The sequence below is a fragment of the Manis pentadactyla genome, chromosome 8 (assembly GCF_030020395.1).
Source record: "Manis pentadactyla isolate mManPen7 chromosome 8, mManPen7.hap1, whole genome shotgun sequence".
Classification (NCBI taxonomy): Eukaryota; Metazoa; Chordata; class Mammalia; order Pholidota; family Manidae; genus Manis; species Manis pentadactyla.
Genome location: NC_080026.1, coordinates 34410429 through 34431137, shown reverse-complemented (window position 1 = coordinate 34431137; position 20709 = coordinate 34410429). Strand labels below are relative to the sequence as shown.

General features: G+C 35.1%; 1 protein-coding gene across 2 annotated transcripts in view; it reads right to left on the bottom strand.

Moving 5' to 3' along the window:
* Positions 1-603: 603 nt before the first annotated feature.
* Positions 604-20709, bottom strand: part of MCM6 (minichromosome maintenance complex component 6) — a 38649-nt gene continuing 18543 nt past the window's right edge. The window contains exons 9-17 of one of the 2 annotated variants that reach the window (XM_036886631.2): positions 17838-17979; positions 17051-17158; positions 15874-16029; positions 14145-14273; positions 12835-12996; positions 7082-7217; positions 6341-6496; positions 4324-4463; positions 604-1102 (exon numbers count right to left, since the gene is read on the bottom strand). In XM_036886631.2, the coding sequence (XP_036742526.2) occupies positions 986-1102; positions 4324-4463; positions 6341-6496; positions 7082-7217; positions 12835-12996; positions 14145-14273; positions 15874-16029; positions 17051-17158; positions 17838-17979 (1246 nt within the window). In that variant the 3' untranslated portion in view covers positions 604-985. Of the gene's footprint in view, positions 1103-4256; positions 4464-6340; positions 6497-7081; positions 7218-12834; positions 12997-14144; positions 14274-15873; positions 16030-17050; positions 17159-17837; positions 17980-20709 lie in introns of both variants that reach the window. The other variant, XM_036886632.2, reaches the window with a different exon arrangement.

Sequence of the window (20709 nt, the reverse complement as noted above, 5' to 3'; positions counted from 1 at the left end):
CAACTAGGCAACTTCTCCACCCAGCCCTGTCACCCTGTCATTTTCAAGCAGCAGAGTGGTTACTATAGTCAGTGCACATACCACATGTAAAATATCCCCTAACTGGCCCTGCAGATCCCAGAATGCCATACGCTGTTAAAATCTGCAATAAGATGTGCTAAACATACAGACCATAGCTGAGTCTCAGAAACTGTATCACAAACAGTAATAATAACCTTTTCCTGGAAGAAAGCCATAAATTCTGGGGATGGCTTATAATATGGGAAGTAACTTATCTCTTAAGAAAGCAGAAATGATTCTGAAAAATTGCTCTTAGGACACATTATGAAAAAGTAATGAAAAAAGTACAATAAACTTTACAAAAAACAAACAGGCAAACTGGGATTAGCCTTGGAAAGTCATCTCTAAGGCCCTGTAACCTTCATACTGAAGTTTTTTTTTTACCTTCACATACTAATTTTAATTAAGGACTCCGAACAGGAACTTAATTCTATTGGCTTACTATAATGATACCACACTTTTATCCCCCTGCCCCAGATTAAGCAAAAAAAGGGAAAGATATTCACAGAGATGGAAGCCACAGAGTAGAAATCCACAGACAACTCTAGAACAGGTTATTTTATTTTGATGAAAAAAAGCAGAAGTTGGCAAGTGAAAAGTTATTTCTCTGATGTGACACCACACACCACAAAAGTAATGGACTTTTTGCTGTACCTGAAAACAAAGGTCTCAATTACAGAAATCACACATTAATGGGTTCCAACTTTATTTAGACAGGAAGGACACTAAACAAAATGCTAAAGCCTGTGTTGGTATAGAAACACCAACAGGAATGTGACACATAGGTCCATCAACTAGGTTCTTGTTCCTCAAAATCTTCCTGAAGCATCACTCCCAGAAACATTTCTCTTGCTAGTAGGGCTCCATCCAGACTCCAGGCCAAGTGGTAGAGGGCCAGTTTCTCTGGTTAGTTCTTTTCCGTATCTCAATCTTCAAGCAAGTAATTAGGGTTAACTACCAAATAGGGGTCTTCTTCATAGCTCTCACTTCCTTCGGTGGAGCCTTTCAATCCAGCTTGCGTGAGCTCAATTAGAACATGATCCTGTGAAACAAAAACATTTGTCTTCAAGTCTCAAGCAGTATTATAAAAATGCTCAATACATAGGACTTGGCTCTTCTGAGTGTCCACTACTGTTTTCTCTCATTTCTCCCTCAGAAACTCCTCGAGAAAGGACTATACCTTAAAATCATTACCAAGGTTGTTAAAATCCCTTCCCATTAAGATGTAGATTTTTTTATAACATAAACTTCTTTTGGAAAGTTAAGAAATATGTAAGCTTGCTCAAGAGACACTGTAATTTTAATAAGGTTTCCTCGCATATTTATTATTTGTGAATATAATTTCAAAAAAGACAAAATGTAATAAATTAATTTTAAGATTATATAACTGTGTAAAATCCTCTGATAAACATGTTGATTATTCTGTTTACTACTCTGATAAAAGTGTTTTAACTCCACTTAGTATTATTAATTTGTAATTACTGGCCACTGAATTCTTTCATATGCCATCCATTTAAAATTCAGTTAGAAGTAGAATCTAAAGATGAATAACATGGAAAAATTTTCACTCTAAGCTATAAGCTAATAAAAAAAAGTAGAATATGCCATGTGGCTTAAAAATCTTGATGAGATTTCAAGCCTATGACATACCTGTCAGTCAGTCTAAAATATCCACAAATGAGGACTCCCAGCCAGGGCCAGAGAGGAACTTAGGAAACGGTGATTGGATCCCCAAAAGGGTAGGGAAGTTTAGTATGAGCATAAAGCCACTAAGAGGGACTGGACACTTTCAAGCACTCACTCTGTGTACTAACACACTCACAGGATGACTACTTGATCATCGCAGTATTAGTTCAGTCTTTTGTACCAAATTAGCTCAGGTGGAGAGTCAAATTCAAAAAAAGGAACCTCAGTTTAGATCAGTTAATTACACAATGTGTCCCAATGTGGGTTTCTCACAAATCATTTTATCTTACACTGATCTTAGGAGGCACTAAGGAGGTAAGAGCTGGCCTAGTGCAGACACACTGCCCACCACTATAAAAACAATTCTTAAAACATACCACTCCAATTCAGCTTTATTTTCATGCACATTTATTAAATTCTGATCTGAGTTAGCTGTTCTCACCCTCCAACGCTGCACACTTGTAATTATACACTCATCTACTCCCACTGGTAAACAGTTTTTCAAATAACACAATTCTGATAAGTGACACCTACAATATTAATAAACGGAGCACTTTAAAACAAACTACAGGACAGTTGAATCTCTCCCATTTGAACAGAAAAATGCAATCATTTAACAAATATTTGACCCCTGTATGTACCAGCCACCACTGTAGAATCTGTGGATACAATGGTTAACAAAACAAAGTCAAAGTCCCTTCCCTCATGGTGCCTGCATTCTAATGAAAGAGAATGAAAAATTAAATATCTAAATAAAGAATATACGGCCTGGCAATGATAAGCATTAAGAAGAAACATAAAGCAGGGTAAGGAGGTAGAAGGAGGTGGCTATTTCAACGAGCTAAGCAAGAAAAACCTGAGAAGGCAAAACTTGACACCAGAATAGAGAAGGGGATCTGGGAAAAAGATAAGGGAAGATAAGGGGCAAGTGTAAAGGCCTTCATGTTTGATGTGCCCAGGGAACAGCAAGGCCAGTGCCACTGACAGAAGGGCAAGGGGTGAGGAAGAGTGCTATAAATGAGGACAGTGAGGTAGACAGGGACTTGACTCTGTGGGTTTGGGTTCTGCAGACCATGGTAGGAGACTGGATTTTATTCTAAATGTAAAGGAAAGACTGGAAGAGAGGACACGAAAACAACTGAATACACATGCTGATGGCAGGGCGCACAGGATTTGCTGCTAAAAGCAGGTAAGAGGTGAAAGCAGAAGCAAGGATTAAGGATGATTCTAAGTTGTCTGGCCTAGAGCAACTGAGTAAATGGGATCACTAGGTGGGGAAGAGCTGTTTGAACACATTAAGTGCAAGATGGCTATCAGAATTTGCAAGTAGGCCGGCTGGCTACACATATCCAGAGGGTAGAGGAGCGGTAAGAACTGAATATATGAATGTGGGAGTCATCAGCAAAGGGCTTTACATTCATAGAACCAAATGGGACCCCCTAAGTAATGAATGTACACAGAATAGAGATCAGAGGACTGAGCACAGTACTCCATTTAAAAAGTGATGACACAGGAAAAGAGACTAAGAAATAACCACCGAGACAGGAGAAGACCCAGGAGAATGGAACGAAGTATTTCTAGAAGTAATCAACTGTGACAAATGCTGCCAGCAGGTTTATTACTGAGAATGACCAACTGAGTAGAGTAGACAGAAAGTATGTATGTAATGGCCCTTTAAGAGAGTGTGAGAATGAACTGACTAGAGAAAAGTAATAGCACTGGGTAGTGCCACTGTGAGGTCACTAAGATAAAAGAACTGTCCACTTGAGATTTGTGGTCATGAATTTAAGGTAACACTGGCACGTGGTTGTGTGCTTTTCTCCAGATACCTTTAATTGCTTGGATAAAGGTATAGAACAGGAACTAGATTTAACCAAGGCTGGGGTTTTGCCAAGCAAGTAAAACAGAGAATAAGGAAAGAATGATTACTCAGATGGACCACAGATTTACCAGGGGTAATAAATACAGTGGGAGATAACAATATAAGGAAGATAAAATATAGAAAATAGGTGAAAGTGGTTAGGGTGCTTGAAGGTTTACGGTAACAGGAGTAGAAGACAAAAGTTAAAAACATTCAAATAATAAGGTGGAGAATGACAAATACCAGATGATTTCACTCATTTGTGGAATATAAAAACAAAGCAAAACAGGAGGAACAAAATGGGATTAGACTCACAGACACTGAGAAGAGACTAGTGGTTACCGAGGTGGGGGGATAAAAGGGCACAATTATTCGCAATCAGTGTAAGCTAATCACAGGGACTGTTGAACTACTGTGATGTGCATCTGAAACCAACATAAGACTGTGTATTAATGATATTTTAATAAAAAATAATAGTAATTAAAAAACAACAACCATTCAAATAGTAATACCCTAAATCTGCCTTCCCAGATTTAAGTTCTGTTTTTTTAGCACAGGAAATGAGTCAATTAATTATTATTCACTCTCTTGTTTTATAACTCCAATTCTGACTACACTCATGATTCAAAATAAGGAACATCTAGTGAACCTGTACAGAGGTGAGGCACGGACTCCCTCTCTCATCAATACTTGAACACGCGCAGTTCTGTACATACGTAGTGAGTGAGTCGATGAATGACTTTTTCTATGATTCTCTTTTTATTTATAAGTTCCTCTTCAGAATCTATCTCGGATTCGATTTCCTTCAAGTACCAGTTAACAAGCTCACTCCTCTTTAATGCCGACTCATCCTCTTCTGCAACAAAAAATACATTTCAAAAGGATTAAATTGTATTGCCAATCCTTGGGGTTTGCATACACAAGATAGTGCAGGTTAGATAACCATCAATCTGCCAGAAAGTACATCTGTTATAGTAAGGTTTGCAATGTTCCAGCATAAGCTTGAAATAACCTGTTATATTACTTGTATTAAAGGATGCCTTACTTTATCCTGAAGAGAAAAATCTAATAAAAGAGAGATAAGAAACAAGTTCCTAATAAAAGAGAGATAAGAAACAAGTTCCTTAAAGCTGTTGAGATTTCAAAGTATGAAGTTGTTACTTCACCTTCCTTTGCCTCATCACGTATGAGAATATTTGCCAACAGCAACCAAAGGCATAAATTAGGAATGAAGCAAAAGCAAGCAGAACTTCTTAAATACAACTTTTCCTCTTTCAAAAGGGAGAAGACTTTATGATCTGAAAATGTTCAATGTGAAGAACTGATCTGAGAAGAGAAATCCACAGGTGTTCACTCAAAATAAAAAACTGTCCATTTATTCCAGCAAGGTGTATCCATACTGACTGTACTTTCTGCTCCTTAAGAGTCCAAAGCAGAACTCTAAATTCACAAGAAAAGTTGGAACCTGGATAATATTAAAACCGTCACAGAAATAAGGCATAATAAAAGAAAACGTGACTTACGTCTCGATTCTAGCACTTGCTAATAAAATGCAGAATCATAATAGAGAAATTCTACCTTTACTGATGAGAATGCCTCTGAAAAGTTTTATCATGGTACACTGAAACTTGGTGTTGGTTCAAATGTTCTTCATAAGTGGTCCTGGTTTAAAGTTGTGCTCCTTGTGTTAGACTAGTGAACAGCTGTCTACTTGAAGACTGAGAATAGCTTACTTGTCTGGGTGAGCAGTGTCCTTTTTCCTTTTTTTAAGGAAAGGAAGAAAACCCAGTAGAATTTATCTGTGTAGTGCAACATCTGGCTATTAATCATATCTTTGCTCCATCAGTGGTTTGCCATATTTAAAACTTGGTTAGAGAGACAGAGAATGAACCAGCATGTGAACCTAAGAACATGTGAACTCCCAAATCTTGTTCTGTGAGGAGGGAGTGGGGCTAAAACCTGTCTATCCTAGTGGACTCTCTACTGCCTTTCTCCTCCCTCCCACTGGTCCACAGTTCTCAGGCAATGAGGGCTCAAATCTTTAGTAAACAAAGACAATATCTGTTGTTCTCATCCTCCATCATAGGTAGGATACTGTGACCAGAGAGTATGTCTGGACACTAGCATACTGGAACTTCTAAGAATTACCCAATGGTTATTTGAGGTTTTACTCTGATTTCATTAGTTTTCCTTCTGCCTGTGGCTAACTATAGGTTGATAAAACTAGGAATAACATGGTAAATCAGTTAAGGGTAAGAAATGTATTAGTGTTCAGACATCACACTTCACCTACAGAAAAATGAGGACTTTACTTCATTTCTAGTTTGGAATGTACTTGTAATACAGTCTTGAGTTCAATTACTTGCCTAGGAAGTATAAATACCTGAGGAGTCCATCCATTTTTAAAAAAGGAACAGTGATTTTGCATCTGCAAAAACATTTGTTAAGTGCTTCCTTATATATTATCAGATTCCAAATTATGCTTGAAAAACAGTAAAATAGGCCAAGCACATTAACAAGAATTATCCATAAACTTTTGACAATGAATTTGCAGAGAAATGCCTAGGCTGACAGATATGCTGTTAGCCTGTAGATTTTCTTTGCTGAAGTGAGCTTATCTAACAATTTATCATACCCTCTGACAAAATACAATCTTTAGCAATCAGAAGTGGTTTGTGTGCGTACAGCTTATGTAAATGACTGAGCATGCAAGCTGCACTAGTACATTGTCACCTTCTTCCATCTTTCTGAGGTGAAGCACAATAAGGTTAGAGACTCGGCAGTATTCAGAGAAGCTCAGTCTTAAGGAGGCTTTTGGAACAGAATCTTGGTTTACGTCTTCACTGTGGCCGTTGATTCCATTCACAGGAGCAGGACTGTCAGCATGACCTAAGTGAAATATGAACCATCTGAATCTTGTTTTTGTGCCTACAACATTCCCCTATCAAATATTTATAAATATACTACTTATATTTAAATACTACTTTTAAAACAAGCATATAGTTATACTTGGTATTAGTAATTTTGCAAGTAAATTAAAAACGAATTTGTAAATACTTCTATTGAAGACAAAAACAAATTTGTAAGGAATGGGAAAGACGGGAAAATATAAAAATTTCATGATCTAAAAGTACATATGCAGCATTATATACAAAATTAAAAATTTTGATATTTGTTTTAATGTACTTGAGAAAATATTTTTAATTCAAAAGCAAAATAATAAAAATAAGGCCAGGAGAATTAAATCCACTATCACCATTTTGGTGTATTTTCTTTCAGTCTTTCAAAGCATATATATATTTCATATCAACCATTTAATTGTATTTTAACTTGTAAACAGTTAGTACAACTCAATATCCACTTTTTCCCTTTTGTTACAGACTTCAAAACCATCAACCAGTGTACTTTTACCATAGTATCTCAGAGAACATTTTGTCCCTTAGTCCAGAACAGTCATATGAACAAACATCTCACCATTGATGCCACCTGGGCCCTCATCTACCTCCATCTGGGCCTCTTCTTCTTGATCTAGATTAACATCAGGAGTTTCTACACGGATGATTGACTTATTCAGTAACCGGAAAGCTTCCTTCACATGTTTTGGCTGGACCTAAACCAATCAAGAAGAGGAAAATCAGTACATCTGTCTGCTTAATACTCTAAACAGATTTCCTCCATATGAAATCACAGTGGTATTCTGGTTTTTCTCACACACATAAAATGTAAGATCGCTCCATAAATTCACAAGAATGGCTATAAGGACCAACAAGATCGATTGCTGGGAAAAAATGTAAAACAGCTTTTATTCACTGCCAGTGGGAATATAAATTGACATAACCATTATGGAAAACCATTCTGGCAGACTTTATTAAACTACACACATGTACAACTTATAATCTAACAATTCCACTCCATTCCAACAGAAATGTACACATATATCATCATATGGATCAAAAGATACATATGATCCCATAAGAACTCAAACTGGAAACTATCCAAATGTCTGTTAATAGAAAAATGGGTTAGTCATTGTGATATTCACTGACAGAATATCAGCAATGAAAATGGACAAGTTATTGCTATACAAAATCCAGATGCTCTCTTAGTGTTAATCCTGCTTGAAAGAAACCAGACACAAGGTAGAACATTCTTAAAACTGGACGACATCACATACAAAAGAAAGAATTTGGACCCTTGACTTACATACAAAAATTAACTCACAATGGATTGAAGACCTGAAACAAAAAATCTGTAAGAAAACATAGGAGAAAAGTTTCAAAACATTGGATTTATAATGGTTTCTTGGAGGACATCAAAAGCACAGGGAACGAAAGGGAAAACTGACAAATGAGACCATATCCAATTCATAAAGTTCTGAGCATCAAAGGAAACCATCACTACAGTAACAAAAAAAATTTTCTTTAAAACCACCCCACAGAATGGGAGAAAGTATTTACAAATTACATATCCAATAAAGGGTTAATATCCAAAACATATAAGAATATTCAAGCTCACTGCAGCATTATTAACAATGGCCAAGAGGGGGAATTAACCCAAGTGTCCACTGATGGATAAATGGATAAACAGACTGCAGTATACAGTATGCCTCCCTTATACGCAGGTATGCTTCAAGACCCTCAGTGGATGCCTGAAACCAGATAGTCCTGTACCCCACATATGTTTTCTTTCCTATACAGACATACCTATGATAAAGTTTAATGTATAAACTAGATACAGTAAGAGATTAACAATAAAACAGGAATTATACTGTAATATAATTTATGTGAATGTGGTCTCTTGCTCTCAAAATATCTTACTGTACTGTACTTACCCCTCTTCTTGTGATGATGTGGAATGATATGATGCCTACCTACATGATGAGATGAAGTAAGGTGAATTATATAGCATTGGGCTATGAATGACCTTCTAACAATACGTCAGAAGGAAGACCATCTATCTACCTGCTTCTGGACTGTGGCTGACCACAGGTAAACAAAACTGTGGAAAACAAAACCACATACGGGAAGGGCTCTACTATGTACATACAATGGAGTATTATTTAGCCTTAAAAAAAGGAAAATTTTTCTCATGCTACAACATCGATGAACCTTTAGGACATTATGATAAGTGAGATAAGCCAATTACAAAAAGACAAATACTATGATTCTCATCATGAGGTATGTAAAGTTGCCAAACTGGAAAGCAGAATGAGGGTTATCAGGGGAGATTGTGTTCAATGGTACAGAGTTCCAGTTTTGCAATGAAGAAGTCTAGAGGTCTGTTGTACAACAACATGAACATACTTAACATCACTGAACTATACTTAAAAATAGCTATGATGGCAAATTTTGTTATGTTTTAACCACAGTTGAAAAAAAAAGGTTGAAAATGACCTAAAAAAAAAAAAAAAGGTTATCCTCAGAGGGCAGAAGTGACTGTAAGGAAGCACAAAGGCTTTTGGAGGTACTAGTAATTACTGTTTACTTCTTGATTTGGGTTGTAGGTTACACAGGTAGGTTCACTTCAAGTTAAGTGAGCTGTACACTTGCCATTTTTGTACTTTTCTGTATGTATGTTTTGCTTCAACAAAAAAGCTTACATGAAAGAAAAATGACATGCCTATATTTTTGGGGGGATTGCTTTTTAGGCCTTTTATAAATAACCATCAGACTCTAAATCTCTCTCCAATCAGCTGAGTCTCGTAACAACAGATAAACCCAGCAGACAGGCCTGTTTTTTTTATTTTTAAAAATACTTTACTACCTTCCAGGAAACTTGAAATCATTCAGGAACAGTTAATATCAAGACATATTCTAGTAATTTACTGGTCTATGTAAATAAAGAAACAATACTTTGGAAAGGAAAAGATCGAGTTACTTGTGGGGAAACAATTAGTAATCAAGGACTGGCTTCCGATTTCGCCACAGCAAAAGTTAATGTCAGGATACAGCAGAAAATTTCACTAGATAAAAACTATGAGCCACAGGTTGTCGAGCAAGCCACACTGTCATTCAGATAAAGGCCACAAATAAACCAGGTTGAACGTAATACTCAGGAAATACTATTCCCATTAAGTCTTCTTTTTCCCCTCATAGAACTTTTCCTTAAAGGGAGGCTAAAAACTTCAATCAGCCAAGATATGAATTATTAGGGAATCATGACAAAATGACCTCTAGTAAGTCTTGCACATATTTAGCTACAGAACTAAGCTTAAAACAAATGTGGGAATGAAGAGTGACAGAACACAATGTAAATGTATGTGCCATCAAGACAAATGATTTAACAAATAAAAATGGGAAGGGAATGGAGGAAACAGGGAAACCTGAGAGTAAATTTGCTGACTGCCTCTCAACCATAATAGATTAGTCAAAAGATAATAAATTAACTAGTAAATAAGTGTATTTAGTTGTACAAGATAAACACTAACAAAGACAGTGTTTTCTAAAAGCAGGTGGTTGAGAGGGAGGGGAGAAGGAAGGAAGATGAAACTTGCTGGTTTCATCTGGTACAGAACTAAGAACAAAACATAAAGCTATAATAATAAAAGTTACCACTAAAAAAAATGCAAATTTCCTGGGTACTGGAACTGCACAGACAAGCAAAAGCTAACAGGTTACATAATAAAAAAACCTTTCAACTATAAAAAGAATAAACAAAATAAACCTCTCTCTCATACCAATAAATGTAAATTGATTTAAATTACATATTAAAAAAATTTTTGTTTGGGTCACAAAACACAACTCTATGCTGTGTATGTATATATATAAAGGCACACTTAGCTTACTCAGAAATGCCAAAAATAAAAAGCTGGGCAAAGTTATACTAGATGAAAGCAAGCAAAGTGAAGTTCAGGACAAAATGCATATAAGACAAAGAAAGGCACACTAATAAATCACAATGAAAATATATGTACTTAAGAGCAACAATATTAATACAGGAGATAAAAGGATAAATATAGAGACAATAACTACATTACTGGTAGAGAAACAAAAACTATTAATAGGAGACTTTTAACTTTCAATTTAGAGAAGATACAGTAGACCAAAGATCCACAAAAATCCCAGAAAACCTATGTAACAAAGGTAACCTCCCCGTTCAGAGATATATAAGATTATGTACACTGCAAACAGAGACTAGGCCTTCCTTTAAAATGCTCATGGAACACTTATGAAAACTGACATTAGGCTACAAAAAAAGCACCCATAAACTCCAAAGAACAAAAACTAAATTAGAAATGTAGACATTATTTTCTAATCACAATGTAATAAAATTAAAGTTTTTACTTGAGAATTCTTATCAGTAAAATAGCAGAAAATTTCAATGTAACAGAAAACTGTTCTAGAATAGAGAAAAAAGGGGAAAACTTCTAAAAATTTTAATGAAAAAACAACCATAGTATCAAAACAAAGACTGCAAGAACAAAAACACCCAAGGTCTAATTTCATTTATGACTATTACCACACAGCCAATCAGGAACAAGAAAAAGTCATACAATGTCATCACTATTATTATGCATTATACTGCAACTGCAAAAGCAAAAGTAAATTAATGGAGAAAATAGGAAAAGTTTATTTTTTAACAAGACAGGAAAAAAAAAACATATGCTAGTATATCATTTGCAAATAAGAATAAATACCTGGAATATCAAGAGATTAAACTGAAAAACTACTACAGACAATAGATGTAAGGGATAAACTAGCATACAGAAACCAATATTGATCTACACAAACAACCGGTTAGAAGATAAAATAGGAAAATGAAGTCCACCTTCATGAAAAATGGCAAAATATCAAAGAATAAATTCAATAAAAAACATACAAAAACTGCATGAAGAAAAGTTTAAAACCTACTGAGTGAAACAAAGGATGATTTAAATGGGAAGATAATGATGCCTGTGGTAGTCATCAGAAATATAAGTGTTTACTTTTCTCAATCTATGCAGGCACCTGATAGGAAGGCATTTCTTTACTGCTGAACTTAGGCATGGCCGTGCTAATTTCTCTGACGAATGAAATGTGAGCAGTGGTACCAAGTCATTTTTAGATAGAAGGTTAAGATATACCACGTAGTTCATGGAATGTCTTTTTTCTTTTCCCTGCTGTCTATGACCATGGAAGCATATGTCAGAAAAGAGACTTTATATATCAGCCTGAATTTCTGAGTGACATGAAGAGGAGAGCCCTTTACTGACATAAATATACCTGTAGCACAAGCAAAAAAATAAATGTTTGTTTAAAAGCGGCTGAGGTTTTTACAGAATTGCCTAGATTCTAACTTCTATGTTTTCTTGGACAGGAAAAATTAGTGGAAAGCGGGGGCTTTCTTATTCTTCTCTTACCCCCCAAAAGATGCCCATTAAATGGTAGGTGAATCAAACAATATCAAAAAAGATATTGCAAAATACTTTGTAAACAGTAGAGTACTATGATCACACATTTGAAATCTTAAAAAGCCAAAAAATGTTCTATGGAATAGAAATGGTGATTGAAATCAGAATAGTGGTTGCTTCTGGGGAAGGAGGCTAAGATTGAAAAAGGGCCAAAGGGAACTTTCTGGGATGACAGAAATATTCTATATCTTCAGCTGGGTGGTCACAAGGGTATATGCAAAAAGTACATTTTTCTCTATGTAAATTATACCTCAATCCTACTATTAAAAAAATACAGCCAAACTTTTTTCAAACAAAATCTTATATTGTCTAATATATGAAGCTAGGTAAAAGTAGGGCTGCTTTTCTTGAAGCACAGATGAGGGCTTGAGTACTTTTCTGTACTGTTCCACATTTATTCCCTTAATACCCACTGACATATACCTATAGAACCCAAGGCTCAAAGAAGAGTTTAATAACTATACATTATAAAAACCTAAGAAGGAGGAGAGTTCCCTCTGAAGCCAGGGGCTACATTATCATTTCTGGATCCCCAACCCAGATGCATAGCAACATTATAGGGTTCAAACGAATTTTTCTTGAATGAATTAATGCATTAAAAGTAACCCATCTTTGTATGTACCCTATAATCTGACATGATTATTTCATTATTAGTCTAACAATACTCAGTAAATACTTGACAGGAACCTTCTTCAAGGGAGAGTACCCTATGAGCAGTCAAAAGCTTTAGAAAAATAAATCTGTGGTGAATTTATTGTCCCATACCAGAGATAAAAACACGCTTATAAGCCAACCATTCAATTTCTCTTTCCTCCCATTATGTCAGTGATTCTGATACCTCATCACAGCAGTGCATTCGAGCCATTGCTTCAGAGAGACGGATCATGCTCTCAAGCTGTCGCACTGTAATCCTCCATGAAGACTTGGTTACTCCAGAACCATCCCTCTGGCGGAGACGCTTATACTGTTCCACAATGAAGTCCTCTGACTCTTTAGAAATCTGTTTCAGAACATCATTGATGTCAGAGCATTTCTACTTGATAGGAACTCTGCTAAAATCTAAGAACCTTCCAGGTAGAAACCCTTAGGGTAGCTGACAGTGTCAAAACTTTGAAGTCAATGACAAGGAATTAATACTAAATGCCTTTCAAAAGAAACCAATGCTATGGAGCCCTGTGAATTCCATGTATTAATTTTATGAACAGGAGGTTATGCCTTTTACACCCCAGATGCCAAAGCTCATTAAACAAATTAATGCTCAGGCTTTTCTTGAGGCTCAGTTAATTAACTTATTCTATCTTTTACTTTAGTTCAGTAAACTTTATTGTTTGTTGAGTAATAACAAAGTGAGGCAAACTAAAGAATCCTGTTTTTTTAGAGCAAGGAACTTAGCATATTTAGGAAGCAGTCATGGAGAACAAATGCTTCTTCACACAAAAGTGACCTATAATCCTTACTTTAAATGACTCACTAAGCTTCTTTTGGGTCATTTTGACTGTGAGTCAATCCCAGTATTCTGGAGAATAAATGAAGGTGATGGATAATTAAAACCTAAGGATAACTCAGAAGATAAGCCAGACAATAGGTAAGAACTTCAACCAGAATCAGTTTTTTTCTCTTCATATTCTGTTTTACAAAAATGCCAAACAAAACAGATGCATTATGGAGGTTCATTTTAAAAATAAATGCCCATGAGAATATCCTAGACTAAGTACAGATTCAACTGAATGAACTACATCAAATGCTGTGAACAGTAATTCATGATCATCACAATGATCTAGAGGAATTAAAGTTTTTCCTCAGAGAAAGATTCAAGAGAATTCAGTAGACTACTGTTAAGTACATACAGTTTTAAGATTCTTAGGAGTAATGATTGAAATAAAAGAATGGCCTACTTTATTTGGTTATTCAAAACTCTTCACTCATAAAAATCTTTTTATTAGCACCTAACAAATAAAAGAAATGGAATTACTCAGGTTTTAAAAATTTATTTCTAAAAGCTCTGAAGAAACAAGCTACTTTCAAAAGGAAAAACAGAAACTTAAAAAAAAAACCTACAGTTTCAGTTAATTTCCATATAATCATTTTTTTTAAATGCCACCTTAATGTACTCACTATGCACTATTCCAGAACAAACAGGCAGGTTACCTTGGGTTTAAACTGTCTTGCAAAGAGAAGATACCTCCTGATATCATCAAGGGAATAGACACGATCAATTGAGTCCTCAATTCTTGAATGCAAGTCTACTATACGTCTGGCAATAGCATAGTCTGTAACCTAATTAAAAACAAAACAAAGTCACCTTGATCAGTCACAGCAATATCCACAGCAGGCTATCCCAGGCATAAAGAAAGTATTTATAGCTAAAAACAAGCTCCAATATGCCACTAAGAGATGTATTAATGGGAATCAAGTTTCTGAGAAATGTTTGATGCCACTCTCATTTCCAAATAAAAAGTTTAAATTATACCTTTGCCCCACTCTAAGAACATTCCTGAAGGAATTAACTGACTTTAATAACAATGGCAGGACTAAGATTTCTAGGGCCTTCAGTATACATCAGGCAGTGTTGACTTAAGTGTGCCTAGAAGCATTAACCCATGCAACCCCTCACAAAAACCTTACTAGGTAGCTAATATGCTCATTTCATAAGATGAGCAAATTCAGGCCCACAGAGGTTTAAGTAACTTGTTTAACATCACAGTTAGAAAGTAATGGGGCCAGGATTTGAACAGCCTAACTTCAGAATATGTGCTCCTAGCCATTACATTATAGATATTGAAAAAAAAAAAAAAACATACAAAAAATATGCAATTTACTCTCAAGTGGTACAGAAAGAACCATGTGGATATACAAACAACAAATGATAAAGCAATTGGGGCAAAATATTAATATGTGAAGACAATAAAGTATATATATGTGGGTGTTATATGCACTATTTTATTTCTTACAACTTTTCTGTAAATTTGAAATAATTTCCAATTAACAAGTTTACAAACTCATTTAATATATAATGTATATAGGGAAATACATGAAAATCAGACAACTCCCATGTAGGGGGCAGTGGGGAGGAAACTGGGTTAAATATTTACATGGATTTGTGAAGGAAAAAACCAAACCAAAGCATAAGAAACTAAAGCCCTTCAAACATTCACATCATGGAAGGCATCTTTTATTTAGATAATACTTAAAGTTTCACTGTAAGCAAGAGGTACATCTTGTACCTAATACAGGACCTCCATGCTCAAATTTAAATTACAACCTATATTAAATTCTACAAAATGTCATATTGTAGTTCTGTGCACATCTTGGCTATGCAATGTTGTTAAATATTTACATTGAGTATAAATAACTCTAACTACTAATTTGTTAGAATCTCAAGTCCACAATTTTGCACTCAGTCTTAAGACTGTTACATTAACTGGGGGAAAAATGTGATACACATTCAACAACTTAATGGGAAGAAAAAGGAAGACAAATGACGCATAATTTGGGGGAAAAAATTTCTTTGGTATCCCATTTTTTTTAAAGCTTATGGGAAAAAAACCCACAAAAAATTTTTATAGAAGTCTTTAGGAGTATGGTTGGGTGTGAACTGTAATATGTTTCCTTTTTTCTCTTAAGAATTAAAAACAGTAACAAAAACAAAAAAATTGGTACTCCTCAACACAATTAAGTGGAACCAGCAATTCAAGTAACTTTATTTTGATTTGTTTAATAAACCCTTTGCCCAATACTGTGACACTCTGAGAAAAATGAAAGGTCAGTGCAAACACCTCTACCAGCTGTTCAGGAATACATCTTTCAGGCTTGTCTCACTCAATTACTCCAACTGGAAATAACAAAGGAACGTAAGAGCAATAGCTCATGTAGTTACCTCATTACATTCATCCACGAGGATAAAGAAAAGATCAAATCGGGACATGATGGGAGCTGACAAATTTATATTCTGTTTCAACGATTTTGACCGGTCATAGTGTCCACTGACTGGGTTTGCCGCTGCCAAAATGGATGTCCTAGCATTCAGAGTAGCCTGATCACAAAAGAAGCAATTGTGATAAGTTTAAAAAGACATCTGGAATAGCCAATAAACATATGACAAAATGCTCATGCTCACTCATAATTAGCTAAATGCAAACTGAAACAGTAAGACATAATTTCTTATCTATTGAATCATTAAAATTAAAGTCTGATAATATAGGGCACACAGACACTCCCATTTGATGTTGGTATATTACATATACACTTGTTAAGCCGGCAATTTCTTCTTAGGAATTTGTCTTGCAGCTAGGTACAGAGGATGTGTGCTCAAAGATGTTTACTACAATACTGTTTGAAATCAAAAGGCTGGAAATGATCTAAATGTCACTCTCTAGTAATCTAATGAGCCAAAGTGGGGCACATACACACGAACAATGCAGTAATTAAAAAACCAAAGTAGATCTAGTATGTGCAGGTATGGGAAGGTTGTCAAAATAAAATTGTGAAAGTTAAAAGAGCAAGGAACAAAGTTGTATTATGCTTATTTACACAGAAAATATTTCTGAAAGGGGCATACAATCAGCAGATACTGCTAGTATTTATTGGTGCTGGGAGTTGCAGGGTAAGATTTTCTTCTTTAAATTTGTATTTTAGTATACTGCTTAAATTTTCTTTAACTACTTGAATACATTACTTTTATTTAAAAAGCTGATTTCTAATATTGGTTACAACATAATACTTATTATTTTCATTTAAATAATGTTAACTTTGATCATTTTCATTACAATTACAAACATACTTTATCAAGGAATATAGAAGGTAGGTTGAAATTTTGAGAAGTGAAATGCTAAAGATTTCACCAGTGTGTCCTCTACTTTCTATCATGCCAACACATTTCCACAGTACCCTAAATAGCACCTATAACTTGGATTAATAACCCTCAGGGCTGTGTTTTCCATTAAATAGCATTTCATGTTAAAATAGTGCATTTTATCCAAGTGATATCTCTAGAGGCCTACATAAATCTAGAAGGCTAAGGCATGATGCAGTGGAACAGAAGAGGACACACATACCTTCACTCCTGCTTTAGTGATGGAGATTGTCTGCTGTTCCATAGCTTCGTGAATAGCAACTTGATCCCGCACATCCATTTTATCAAATTCATCAATGCAACATACACCCTGTAATCAAACATATGAAACTACCTTTCAGATATCAAATGGCAAGTAAATCGAATGTTTGCTACCACAAAGACTTCTCTATTCTCTAAACTTTAAGCAATCCTAGTTTCCTTTACTAGAGTGAAATAGTTGAATAAACCCCAGAGCTAGAAGGAAACATATGCTTTTAAACACACTGTAAACTACAAGTAAGATTAAAAACGTACATTCATTGCACTTTTACTCAGTATCAAAATCTTGTGTTAATCTCAGAGTCAAAACATTCTGGGTGACCTCAGCATTGATTTTAGGCCAGGGAAGTGAAGGGTGAAGTTGGAACATAATGTTTATAAGCATGTATATCTACAGTGTATATACCTTTACAGGTCTAATTAAGCTATGTCAAGTACATGTAAAATACAACTGACACAGAGGTGTCAGTATGGGAAGGAAAAAATGCTGGAAAGTACTAGTCATAGTAACCACACATGCTCAGGGCAGGTAGTACATTCTAGAAAAGCTCTGAAAGTGCTATTAATAATTTTAATCAGATTTTAGATTAATAAAACTATGAATTATTTATTAAAAATCATTTTTTAAATTAAAAAAAACCAGCTTTTTAGTAGAAACTTATAGGCCTTTCTGACAGGGCAGGGGATATTCTGATTACTTTACATCCAAGCATGTGAAATGTTCTTACATTATCAGCCAGCATCAAAGCTCCAGCCTCAATGACAAACTCATGAGATTCTTCATCTCTCACAACGGCTGCTGTTAAGCCGGCAGCACTGGATGCTTTGCCACTGGTGTAGACAGCCCTGGGGCTGAACTCTTCCACATGCCTGTTAAAGGTTATCATATTCATTAATACACGACTACAAAGCATCCTTTCCAGAAATATCAGCTGAAATGGTTTATGTCAATTAAGAATTTAAATTCCTTAAAGAACATTTGAGAATGGCATCAATGATAAGCAATTCATAAGGACACATGCCATAGACAGAGCAGAAAGCCTTACCTCTTTTGCTTGTAAACAGATTTAAATGCATTCCTGTCAAATGGATGAAGTTCATATGACAATGATATCAATTTTAAAAGAATCTTTAATAAACATGTTCAGCAGCAATGATATATTAAAAGGACTTGCACATAAAAAATGAAAGACAAAGGCAGATGTGAGATTTATTCCAAAAATGCAAGGTTGGTTTAACAACTAAAAATCAGAAACATGCCATATTAATAGAATAAAGGCTAAGAACCATCTTAATAGATACAGAAGAAGTGTGTGACAAAATCCAACACTGTTTCATGATAAAAACAAACTACTAATAGAAGAGACTTTTCCTCAACCTGACAAAGGGCATCCACAAAAACCCATAGCTAATATAATGGCAAAATGCTGAAAGCTTTCCCCATAAGATCAGGAACAAGACAGGGATGTTTGCTCTCATCATTTCTATTCAACATTATACTTAAAGGTCAGCCAGGACAATTAGGCAAGAAAAAGAATAAGGCACGCAGATTTGAAAAGAACAACTGTCACTAATTACAGGTAACATGACCTTACAGACAGAAAATCCTATGGAATCCACTAAAACTGAACTAATAAATGAGTTCTTGCAAGGTTGTGAGATAAAAGATCAACAATGAATTGTATTTCTATACACTTGGAATGAACAACCTTCCCCCCAAATAAGAAAACAGTTTCATTTATGATAGCATCAAAATGAATAAAATTCTTAGGAATAAATTAAAAAAAAGAAATGGAAGCTTAAAACCTGAAAACCAGAAAACATTGTTCCGAGACATTACAGACCTAAATAAATGGGAAGATATCCTATGTTCATGGATGAGAAGACTTATATATTACTAAAAAGCCAATACACCCCAAATTGATCTACAGAGTCAATGCAATTCCTATTAATATCACAGTTGGGTTTTTTGTAGAAACTGACATCTGATCCTAAAATTCATGAGGAAACTCAAGGGACCCAAAACAGTCAAAATAATCTGGAAAATAAAAAAGAATTGGACAACTCACAAGTCTTGATTTAAAAACTAACTACAAAGCCACAGTAATCAAGACAGTGTGGTGCTGGCCTAAGAAAAGACATAGAAATCAATGAAATAAAATTCAGAATCTAGAAATAAACTCCCATATTTATGGTCAATTGATTTTCAACAAAGGTGCCAAAAACAATTCAAAAGAGCAAAAGAAAACTCATCTTGGGAAAACTGGATATCCATAGTCAAACGAATAAAGCTGGATCCCTACCTTCAAACCATATAAAAAAATTTAACTTGATGGATCAAAGACCTAAAATTATCCAAATGAATCAGCAGCAGAGACTTGAACAGATACTGGCACACCAATGTTCATAGCAGCATTATTCACTAGAGCCCAGAGGTGGAAACAACCCAAGTGTCCATCAAAGAATGAAAGGATAAACAAAATGTGATAAATACATACAATGCAGTATTATTCAATCTTAGGAAGTTCGGAGACATTCTACAACATGGATGACCCTTGAATATATTACACCAACTGAAACAAACAAGTCAAAAGGAAAATACTGTATGATTCCACTATATGGGTGACACAGAACAATCAAATTTGGAGACATAAAGAGCATGGCGGTTGCTAGGGCCTGAGAAGAGGGAAAAATGGGGAGTTACTGTTGAATGGGAACAGGTTTTCAGTTTGGGAAGGTGAAAAAGTTCTGAAGATGAATGGTGGTGATTGCTACACAAGTTGAATGCCACTTAATGCCACTGAACTATACATGTAAAAAATGGTAAATCTGATGTACATTTTGCCACAAAAAGAAAAAGTGAAAACTTGTCCATTCATAACAGCACTGCTTATAAAATCCAAAGTAGAAACAATCCAAATGTCCACTAACATGATGTCCATTAACATGAGGGATAACTAAACATGGTATATATATGATAGAACATTAGGTAATAAAAGAAAATAAAATTACCGATATATACTCCAACATGGCTGAACTTGGAAAACATTAACTAAAGGAAATGCAGCTTGATATAGTATGAAGCACATGTTTTACTGCCAAATACATCTGAGTTCAAATACTCATGGCTCAGCATCATTTGTCAGCTATGAGAAGTTGAGCAAGTTACTGAGGTTCAGAGTTTTGCTTGTCTCCCGAAAAATAGAGGACAATAACTACACACCTGTCTGGGTGCTGCTAAGACAAGACATCACACACACATATACAGCACCAAGAACACAGCAGGAGCCCCAAAACTGGTTACTATTATTTTGCCCTCTACATTTCTTAAAGTTTGAAAGTAAGTAAGTACTTCTTACAGCTTCTAAAAAAATTGTTAAAGCAGTACACCTGCTGAGAAGGTTAGTATAATATGTCTCATCCTTACCGCACTGCTTTTAGGAAGTGTGTCTTATCTAAGAGCTGTAAAGATATTTGTATTTAGCAATCCTCTATCTAGAAATTTACCCAAAGGAAACAAAAACTAAACTAAAACAAAAATGTATCACATTATGATGTTCACTGTATTGCTATCTATAATCATTAAAATGAGATATGGCA